Raw genomic sequence first — 10629 nt, forward strand, 5'->3', positions numbered from 1 at the left:
TATGTAAGTAAAGACAACATGTTGCAATATCAGTCATGCTAATGTGAACATCATGTTAAATTTAAACATTCATTTCCCATCCTGCTGCTATGGAATCAATATGTAGACTGTTCACAGCCGAGCAGCAATTGTGGGATTGTTCAGCAAGTATAATTTAAAACATTTAATTGACAAGAACTTACTAATGGCTAATTTCACAGATATGACTGCATGGGCAGTGTATGAAGCATATGCTAAGGAAAAAAAAACAGGCAAAGAATTTGGTGCTTTTTAGTTTTCTTTGTTTGGGTTTTTTTTTGTTTTGTTTTGTTTATTTTTTTTTTTATTTGTTTGTTTGGTTTGGTTTGGTTTTTTTAGCTTCCAGATCTAAAATACATGCTATGATAGAGGTAGATTTTTTTTTTTTCTGCATTAGAAGTTTACTACCAACAAGATCACTTTATGAGAAACACAAAGGCAATTAATGACAGATCTTTGCACCACAAAACCCAAAGCCATAATACTGGTAATTTTCGTTCCATGTTTTCAACGTCTGTTTTAGTCATTGCAGGGGAGGGGAGAGATCAGCGACACACCGTGAGCCGTGAGACCATCTGTTCCTGGGGCTGTGCTGTGCAGACTTGGTATGCTAAGCTGATGCCAGTTTTCTGATCCATACAGCCCTTACAAACACAGAGTGCAGAAGAGAGGATGTTTGTAGTACAGAGATGGAAATGCCTCATGCTTGTTTAACTTTTGCAAGAACGCCACACTTGAAACCTAGAAACCTAAAACGAAAATCTGTGTGTAAATAGTACAGTTCAAGGAAAACAATCTTTTGCTGGCCATTTTGCAAGGTCAAGGTTTCACACACAGGCTGTTGCAGAAATAGAAAAAGGATTTGTTTGTCTTATGTCCTACTTTTATCATAATTACATTGTTGGAAGAATTAATGAATGCAGGCTAAAGCATGGCTTTTGTATGTCACCAGAAAACATTGTTTGAAGTGGTTTATTTGATTGTGGTATTGCAAGTCCAGGGTCAGTAATAGTTGTTTTTAAGTAAGGTTTACGGGTTCTTATTTAAAGAGAGGAATTTCTATACACTCATTTAGTGGTAGCTCTGCCCTGATTGTAAGCTTTTCAGTCTTCAAACTGGTTGGTTAAAGGCAAACTACTTTTGTTGCATTGTTGCTGACTCCTTCTTAGGTCAGCATTATTATTAATAAATTTAATGTTCTCTGTATGTGTCAGTGTGTGTTGTTACACAGAAGTGTGAGCTCTCGCTCCAAGCTGACCTCTATGGTTCAGATCAGTTTTCTCAAAGTGGTGGCAGAGATGGCAAGCAAGCATGTGTGTTACAGCTGTGTTAGCAGCAATTGCTCTCACGACAACAGGTAGTTGCTTGTGCTCGTATGTAACTCATCAGTTCATCTGAGGAGTTGTGATCTAATTAATAAAAGTAATCTGGAGACTTTCTCCTGTCTGTGGCCAGGAGACCATAGGCACCAAGGACTTAATGAAGAACAGTTTCCTCTTGTGAGTGTCCAGGTCAAGTTTTTCAACCAAGGTATGCTTAAGAGGTGGTGATGACAGTCACAGCTGCATCACAGTGTTTTTGTGGATGATTACTGGAAAACATGGCTAATGCATTATTGGGACATTGAGAAATGGGTGGCAGCATGGATGAGTCAAAGGGAGTTGGAGTTGTCCTAAGGTCACCAGGAGCTCTGTCTGCACAGCTGACCAAGAGCCTGCCCCACACATTCCCACCACATTCCCAACAATTGCCTGAGCTAGCATTGGCCTCCACGAGCAGCAACCTATCCAACAGTAAAAGACCTAATGGGAACAAGTGGGAATTAATTACTTGTGTAAATACATATGTTGTGTTGCCCAGTCCTTCCCAATGAATCAGTGAAGCCCATGCCATTATTCCCTATGCTGTGTCCCACCTGCAGATGCCATACAGTTACCACGTCCAGCCAGTGCTCCCATGAGAGGCACTTTCCTTCATTAACCTTTTCCTGATGGTGGGTGGGACCACCAGAAAACCTGCAAAGAAAAAAGTTACATTGAGACTTTCTGGCAGAAACTCTACCATAGGGTGTCCAAATGGCAGTAGTATTAGTGAAGTTCCCTTGATTTATTCCTGACCAGGTCTTTTAACATAAAAAAATTGTATTTGCATCAAATACAATGTTTGTTTTGTTTCTTTCTTTCTCACGCTATTTTCAAGGTCATCAGTAGACAAATATAAAATTGATTTTAAAAATAGGGAGTTCTTGATTATGTAACTTTTTTTTTTCAATGAAATATTTAGAAAACCATTATTTAAGTTGTAAATAGAACAGTTTTCAAATATATCGTCAGGGCTAGGGTTTTAAATCCGTGTCCCACAGGCAATATGTTGGTGTGGTTGTTCAGGTGGGCGGAAGGGTATTTGGTGGTGGGTTTTGGGAAGGAGCGGTTTCTGGTTTTTAGCCCAACAAAATAAAGGAAGTTTTCAGTTGAGTGTCCGTCTTCTTCTGCAGAGGAAACTTGCAGTATAATGTTTAGGGTTGTTTTAGTCATTAGAGGTGAAGCGCACAATAATGGCCAGCCTATGTTTGTACAATTGGAGGATATTTCTCATAATGAAGGAAGTCTCCAAGGTCAGCACTACAATACCCGGAGAAGTTACATCACAAAGCCACAGCTGCACCAGCCTGCTCTCTTCCCCCGCTCCACCTCCCACCTTTCATTTTTGCACATTCTTTCTCAGCAGAAGTGTTGCTCGCATCTCTTGCAGAAATACCATGGCGTGGACTTGGGCTTGTGTCTACTGTCTTATTTAGCTATTAAACACACACCACTCCACCTTCAAAAAAAGAATTTCATTTTAGTTTTATAATATCCTGTACATTCCCAAACTCCATTCGTCCAGATTCTGGTATTGCAATGAGAATTGTGGTGTGATGATGGCAGCAGCAGCAGCACCTGGATCTAGTCTGGGCCTGTGCATTTTAGTTACCTCCTATCATGTGATGGCAGTGGGCACAGCAGCTCACACCTCTGTGTTGAGCTGTGTGTGAAGAAAAAGGCCCCGGGCTATTTTAGAAAAATTTGCATGAGGGAAAAGAGAAAAGGCTAGATCTTAATTTTTATAGCTCACTTTGTGTCTTCATTTACTATGGAAATTGATATTACTGGTACCTGAAACACCATTTGAAAACCTTGGACACAATCTGTTTCTTTCTTGGCATTTTTCTTTTTGTGTGTGTTTCTATACATGATATTTCAGTGCAAGGACTCTCTTTTATAATCCTGCCTTATTGAAGCAGTGATTTTCACGAGTGTTTGCTTGGTTTAGCTGTTACCAAACCATTTACTAATTTCCTGTTCATCTAAATTCAGTTTGTCTTATAATGGAAAGAACAAGGACACTCCTAAGAAGCCTACCTGTTCATTTTATTTGTTTTCCAACCTCCTGCTGAGGTTTTCTGTTATTCCATCAACAGGATAGCAGAGTGAGAGGTTGCTCTACATACTTCTCATTGCTGTAGACCTTATTTTGTTTGTACCCAAAACTCTGACTCAGTGCTGTTGAAGTCAGCCAAATCTTTCCCTGGCTTCAGGTTGTTCTGAATCAGTCTATAAATCTAAAATTCAAAGCTGCTTCTAACAAAGGAAACAAAACATTTTTCCTTCCGTTCCTGACAGAACTTGTGGTTTAAACCTGTTGTTTGCATCCTATCATGTTCACCACTGATTATTCCAAGCATCATATGTTAGTGTGAAATCACCTAGTATTCAATGTTTCCTTCATTGCATTTGGTTCATCTACAATTATTGCATTTAAAAGGGCGGTGGTGTTCTGCCATCCCTGCTGTCTCACTCTGCAATTGGGAATGGTGGTTAGGAAGGGCTGTAAACGTCATCCAGGTACTTAGGTAACCCCTGGTATTTAAGGAGGTGAGAATAAATGCTGATCTTCTTTTAGGTGTGGACGGGTGTGAGATAGGTTGAATTGGACAAGTTGAAGGAGGATTTTTAAAGCTGAGAATATGTGTTTTGGAAGGTGTGCTAGATGTGTTGGTTATAAGTTGCTCATCCTTGCCCTCCTCTGCATTGTGGCCAACACTTTACTTTATTTTCCCAATGGCGAAACAAGATTTGCTTCAGAGCATCACCTCAGCAAATACGTGGAGTGCCTTCACGGCATTCTGGGTGGAGGCTTTCTGGTAAGTAATAACCTAGTGTCTTATTTCATGTTTATTTTGGAGGTACTTCGTTCTGTTCCGTTACCTGAATTTATTAATCAAATATCTTATCAACAAGTGTCTCTGGAGCTGTATAAAAAAAGAGCTGTATTATCCCATAGCTATTATTAGTTACTATTGATTATCCTAAAAAAATCATAGGGCCTAGGGCACAGAATCCAAATGCAAAAGTAAAACCAAGCCTCTCAGCAGTCACAGTTTGCATAAAGGGTTAAATCTTAAACTTTTACTATATTATTGAACCTTTATGCTCCGTTTAAATATGAATTATTATGCTCCTTTTAAATGTCCCTAACTAATGAGCATTTAGATACAATTCCTTAATTTCTATTATTTGACATGCTGACAGGTATTTCTCTGCCTTGGCTGTTTATTTGGAGGAATTGAGTGGTAGTTGTCAAAGCTTTGCATTTGAATAACAGGATGCAAGGAGTGAGTGCGCTCATTATAGGACATCATTAATCTAAAGCTCTTATTTTCTAACTTTCTAGCTTTTGTGGACCATACTGCAGCATATTTAAGACCTCTAACTCCAGGCTTCCTTTTTCATCTCCTTTTAGAAGTTCTCTTAGAAATAGGTTATAAGTCCCTTTCTGTTCTTAATACTCTGTGATTCTATGTTCTCAAGGTACCTGCAAATCACAGGTTGAAAACAATTGCACACTAAGGTGCTCTGTGTTGTGAGAGGTGCTTACAGCTGTGTGACAGTCCCATCGGAACCTGGAGTGGGATTTGCAAAGGCTGGGCTTTACACGCAGGATTATACAAGCGAATTCAATGGAACTTTCTGCAGCACACTTGTACAACCTCTTCTGAGCTTGAAGCATTGGGGCTCAGCAATGGGTTTGAGTAAGGGCTGACAAGTATGTGTCTGCAACAGGATAGTTCTGATTCTATTTTCATGTTGAGTAAGTCTGTGGTGTTTGCAAATAACTCTCTACCCTCTCTTTATGGTTTTCCAGAGTACAGTAATTTCACGAATACAAGCCGCACCAATTTGACTAAGATTTTGCTCCTAAACCAGAAATGCGGCTAATAATCAGGAGCGGCTAATACACCCTCAGAAGTGCCTGCCAGAGTGCTGAGCCGAGCAGCTGCAAAGTCGGCATTTTGCGATTGTTACAAATCGCTACTTTGTTGCACCGCGGGTGGAGCCTGGCTCCCTGTAGGCAGCACGGGGGGCGGGGAGAGAGGCGGGAGAGCTCTCTTTCCTCCTCTGCCACAGCCCAGGGGAGAGACGGGGGGGGCCCGGCGCCGCCATTGCCGCGGCCCGGGGAGGAGAGGGGGGACCCGGGCCGCCCCTACCGCGGCCCGGGGAGGGGGGGGGAAGCCCGCACCACCATTGCTGCGGCCCGGGGAGGGGGGGGGAAGCCGGCGCCGCCATTGCTGCGGCCCAGGGAGGGGGGGGGAAGCCGGCGCCGCCATTGCTGCGGCCCGGGGAGGGGGGGGGAAGCCGGCGCCGCCATTGCTGCAGCCCGGGGAGGGGGGGGAAGCCGGCGCCACCATTGCTGCGGCCCGGGGAGGGGGGGGGAAGCCGGCGCCGCCATTGCTGCGGCCCAGGGAGGGGGGGGGAAGCCGGCGCCGCCATTGCTGCGGCCCAGGGAGGGGGGGGGAAGCGCCCGCCGCCATTGCTGCGGCTCGGGGAGCCGACGGGAGCCCCGCGCAGCCATTGCCGTGGCTCGGGGAGCCGACGGGGTGCTTTGTCCCCGCCCGCCGCCGCCCCGGCAGGAGCGGGGAAACTCCGTCCCTGCCCGCCGCCGGCGCCACGGGCGCGGGAAAGCTCCGTCCCCGCCCGCCGCCACTGCCGTAGGAGCGGGGGAAGCTCCGTCCCTGCCTGCCACCGCGGGGCAGTGCCGACCCGGGGTGACCGAGCCCAGTGGCAGCGGCGGCCGGCCCCGAGCGGCAGCACCGTGCTGGACCACCTGGCCCCGTCAGCGGCCCCTAGCGGGCCGAGCCGTACTCTTGGGCATAAAGCCTTTATAAGTGGACACTGTTAAGTGCTATTGTTGCTGGCAGGAGGATCCTCTTTTTAATCAGCTCTGTTCATTCTTGATTTTATGCTAAAAACTCTGGAGTATGGATGGTTTATGTTTCTCATGGATAGCTCCTGCGTTGTTACTTTGCATTTCTGTCACTGGAAACTGGTTGTGAAATCTTGGAAAAAAGTAGATGTCTGTACCAACAGGTTTGTCTGAAATGAGCAAATTTTTACTTTCTACTCTAGTCAGACTGGTTTGTCACACAGGCAATGATAGCTGCTCTTAAGTAACAAGTATACTGACAGTAGCTGTATTTCAAAAATCTTTATTTCGTAGTCCTCATTGAAGTAACGCCTTCCCCCCATTCCCCTCCCTCCTCCCCTCCCCCCATAAAGCATTTTATTTGCAAATACTGCCTTTAATGTGAACAAAAACTTTTAAAGCTGAAATACTTTAAATGTAGCAATGCCCCAACAGTCTCTTTCTGTGCTTAAGTGCAATATTGCCACGGCAATTGCACCCCAGTACACCTGACCTGGGGTTGGTGATGTCAGTAGCAAGATGCCTTGTGTTAAATGGGTGTAAATCCGAATCATCTGTACGGACTGACTGACAAGAAGCAACATGACTGAATGCATTTCCAAGAGTGTATTTTGTCTGCCCTCTCTGAGCAGCCACAAGGAGCAGTGTGGTTTGTTTGCTGTGTTCCCAGGTGCTCATTCCAGCTGCGGTGTTCATTGGGCTGCACAGTGACGACGGCTGCGGGTGCTTTGGCCGTGAGGGCTGCGGAAAGAGCTGCGCTGTAAGTGAGCCTGTAGATCCCAGTCCCAGGTAACCCCAGAGACAAGGCAGTGGCTGTGCTGAAAAGTTCATGTTTATGTCTGCTGTGCAGGTGCTGACCTCAGTTCTGGCAGCCTTTGTTGGGATCCTTGGCTCTGGATACTGTATAATCATTTCAGCCCTGGGTTTATCTCAAGGACCATACTGTTTCACCCACCTAGAGAGACACTGGATGTATCCCTTCACTGACTCCTCTGGAGGGTAAGTTTTCTGTTCAGGAGGATGTTATCTCTTCCCAATGTACACATGGGCTTCATTCCAGTACCTTTCAGCAATGTCCTAACCATATACCAGGATCTATTCATAACTTTATCCTTCCCAGTAAGAACTTAACAGATGGCATCAGTAACCCTCACTGCTACAGTGTAAAACCAAAGCCATAGAAACGTATATAGGTGATTAAATCTATACATCATATACTGTTCATGTCCATGGACATCTCTAGCAAAGTACAAAGTTTTAGGACTTTGAAGGATTTACAAACTAGGAATAGTGGTTAAGATGTTTGTCTTATCATTTGTCTGTTTTGTCAGGCTTGCTTCTGAAGTTGCTTTGCACCAGCATAAAGTGTCACAGTACCCACGTTAGTGAAAATGGCATAGAATCTCATAAATGAAACTTGAGGTTTATAAGAATCGTTGTACACTGCAGGCCAGAGAGGGCAAGAAGCTCCTAATTATCCCTAATTAAGGTTCTTCTGCAGAAAAGTCTCAGTGTGCTATTCCCCAATAATGCACATGAATCCTGATGTGGTTCATATCATGGCACACTTTCGAAGTGTCAGTGTGATTGGCAACCTCAAGGCTGTATCTAGCAACAGCTTATGGCTGCATCCAGACTAGAGGCAGTGGGGGTACTAAAAAGCCACATAAAGCCCTTTGCAGCAGAGTTTGGATTTTATATTTCACTTGTATCTTTCCCAGGAGGGGTCATTTCTTCTTCTCCAGCCTCCTGACCATGACTGAGTGTAGAAGAACTAGGTTAAGTCCTTGCTGAAGGCAAAGTGCTGATATTCTCAAGATGTGAGTGAGCAGTAGCAGCTGAAATACTGCAGTACTTCACTAAATTTGTTCTGTGTTTGGCTCATCCAAGTAAGCATGTGAGGGCCCAAAGACAGCAACATTGGAAAGAAAGTGACCCATTTGCCTCAGATCGGCAATTGCAATCTTTAGAAAAAAAGCCTAGTCCTGCAAAGATCTGTGATGGTTTTGAGAAAAACCTTTGCTCTTTCAGTTTTCTTGAGTTTGTGCCTCACTTTAATCAGCATTAGGAAGTTTTACCTTTATAGCTTAGATTTTTTTTCTTTTTTTTTAAAAAGAAATTAAGATCTAGCCAAAATGTGTGGTTTATATTTCAACATGTTCCTATACCAAACAAATCTTGTATGGAGTAAACCATTGCTTTTTCTATCCCCTTAGGAATCTATTCCTAAGGAAACCTAGCCTATTAGGACTCTATGGAGTGAATATCCTCAGTGCAATTACAGACTAGACATTATTTTGTTCTAGTATATGGTAAGTATCCCACTCTGACACAATGTTAATATGCTTTTAATTGCTGTGTACAGGTACTTGTTCGAGTATAACAAGTGGTCTGCATGTCAGGAACCTCAAAACATCGTGCAGTGGAACGTCACCCTCTTTTCCATCCTCCTTGTTTTGGGAGGAATAGAATTCATTCTGTGCTTCATACAGATAATCAATGGCATTCTTGGAGGACTGTGTGGGTTGTGCTGCAATCATGAGGAGGTAAGTAATTTGCAGATGTACCCATGCTTCTCAGATGAGCATGAAACTTGTTATTTATACTACTATTTTACTCAGCAGTTACTTTATTGGTATTCTTAAGCAGCAATTCCCTGTATAGCTGTTTCTATAGCCGTGTTGTGATTAGAATTTTCATGTAGTGTTTGATCACGTGCTTTCAGCTGATTGCTCCACTGTCACAGTGACGTTAATCTGCTTGAGATCTAGGAGCTAGAGGGCTTTTGTCTGTCCAATGACACATGTGATCATCAGCAGTGTATAGGTGATATAACAGAGATACAGATCTCCGGGTGGCTGTGGTCTTTGCCTAAACCATTGTTGCATAGTGTGATGCCTGTTGTAGCTACACGATGTTAGCCTGCAGCATCCTGGACTAGCTTAGTGGAAGTAAGATAAGAGAAAGAATTAAACTGCACATAGCTAACAAAATCTGCAGATAGATGTGGAGGGTTTTTGAAGGTGAATTTTTTTTTGAGTGAGGAAAGGAAATTTTCTCAAAATTTCTTTAAAGCCTTGTTAAATAGTTTGGACATGTTTCAAAATCAGTATCATAGTGCTAGTGTTGTAATCACCATGGCTTAAAGTATGAATCAGATACCTATAGTGTATGGTATAAATTGTAAGCATGTGTTTCACGTTTTTAATTGATGTAGTTGAGTGTTGGGGCTCTTTCAAAACTATTACCCTTTTCTTCCTCCTGTCTCCCTTCTCTAAGTGCAGTATAAAAGAGCTGTGCTGTGGTTTTTTAAATGTGGTCAGGTTTGCATTTTAGTTGGATACAATATTAGCATTCTTTCCATTAATATGTTTCTTTCTTTTTGTTCCCCCTGCAGACATATGTTTGCTAGAAACATGACAATGCATTGACATCGGTGCGTGTGTGTGCTGTAATGAATATAGTGTGGACTTTCTTAAACATTCCATGCATACTGAAATACACATTGTTGTCAAACTGTGCTGTTGCTATGAATTGAACTGATGGGACCTTTGTTGATGGAGTCATATGCAGATTTTGCACTAACCTGGCTGAACTGAAAGGCAAAATGTATCCTGAATATCTTTGGTTCATTTCATCTTGGCACAGGCAACTGCCTTAACACATGTCACTAAAGTGGCTTTATTTATTTTTCTCTTTCTACTGACACAACAGCTCTGTACTTTGCCCTGCTTTCCCAATAAAGTTGCTCTTTCATTCTGATCTTGGAATGAACACAAACCAAATCTAGCCTGGCCTGGATAGAAGGTTTTGGTCAGCTGGACCAAAACCAAAGCAGCAGTAAAATGTGGATGATTGAGGGCTTTTCAGGATTTTTTTCTGAACTTCCTCTGTATTTCACAAATAAAGATTTGTATTAAAAATACCCAGGAAGTGTCAGTGATTCCTTCCCTGCCCATGCTGAAACACTGCTTGCCTGGTCTCAGAGTAAAGGGCAGTGGTGGCATGAGAACATGGATTTAATGCAGTGAGGTTATAATCTGTTTTTCCTCTCCAGCAGGCTCTGCCAGAGTGGGAACTGCTTCCTTGTTTGGTCTGGCTCATTTAACTGGAACAGATGTTTGCTCATCAATAAGGGTTCAACAACAGCTCTGGGACAGATACAACAGTACACATGGAGTCTCAGTCCTGGGTCAGGGCTGGCAGTTCCCAGCCAGGGAGCTGAGGGGGTCCCTGCATAGCTGAGCCCCTCCTGCCTTCCCAAAAGGGATCACCTCCTCATTGCTCCATTACAGGCTGGAGATAAAAAAAAAAAGATGTGAGCATGAGTCCTGCTTTTCATAATAGTTATTTGTTTTTCAGGAACAC

At 43.4% G+C, this 10629-nt stretch overlaps 1 protein-coding gene across 1 annotated transcript; it reads left to right on the top strand.

Moving 5' to 3' along the window:
- The first annotated feature begins 3964 nt into the window (after window positions 1–3964).
- On the top strand, window positions 3965–9856 carry TM4SF1 (transmembrane 4 L six family member 1). The gene is made up of 5 exons (XM_033069108.1): window positions 3965–4201; window positions 6932–7021; window positions 7112–7260; window positions 8627–8807; window positions 9659–9856. Exons 1-5 carry the CDS (start codon window positions 4025–4027, stop codon window positions 9671–9673), a joined length of 612 nt encoding a protein of 203 aa, XP_032924999.1. The 5' UTR covers window positions 3965–4024; the 3' UTR covers window positions 9674–9856.
- Window positions 9857–10629: the final 773 nt, after the last annotated feature.

The sequence above is a fragment of the Catharus ustulatus genome, chromosome 10 (assembly GCF_009819885.2).
Source record: "Catharus ustulatus isolate bCatUst1 chromosome 10, bCatUst1.pri.v2, whole genome shotgun sequence".
In the NCBI taxonomy this organism is placed as follows: Eukaryota; Metazoa; Chordata; class Aves; order Passeriformes; family Turdidae; genus Catharus; species Catharus ustulatus.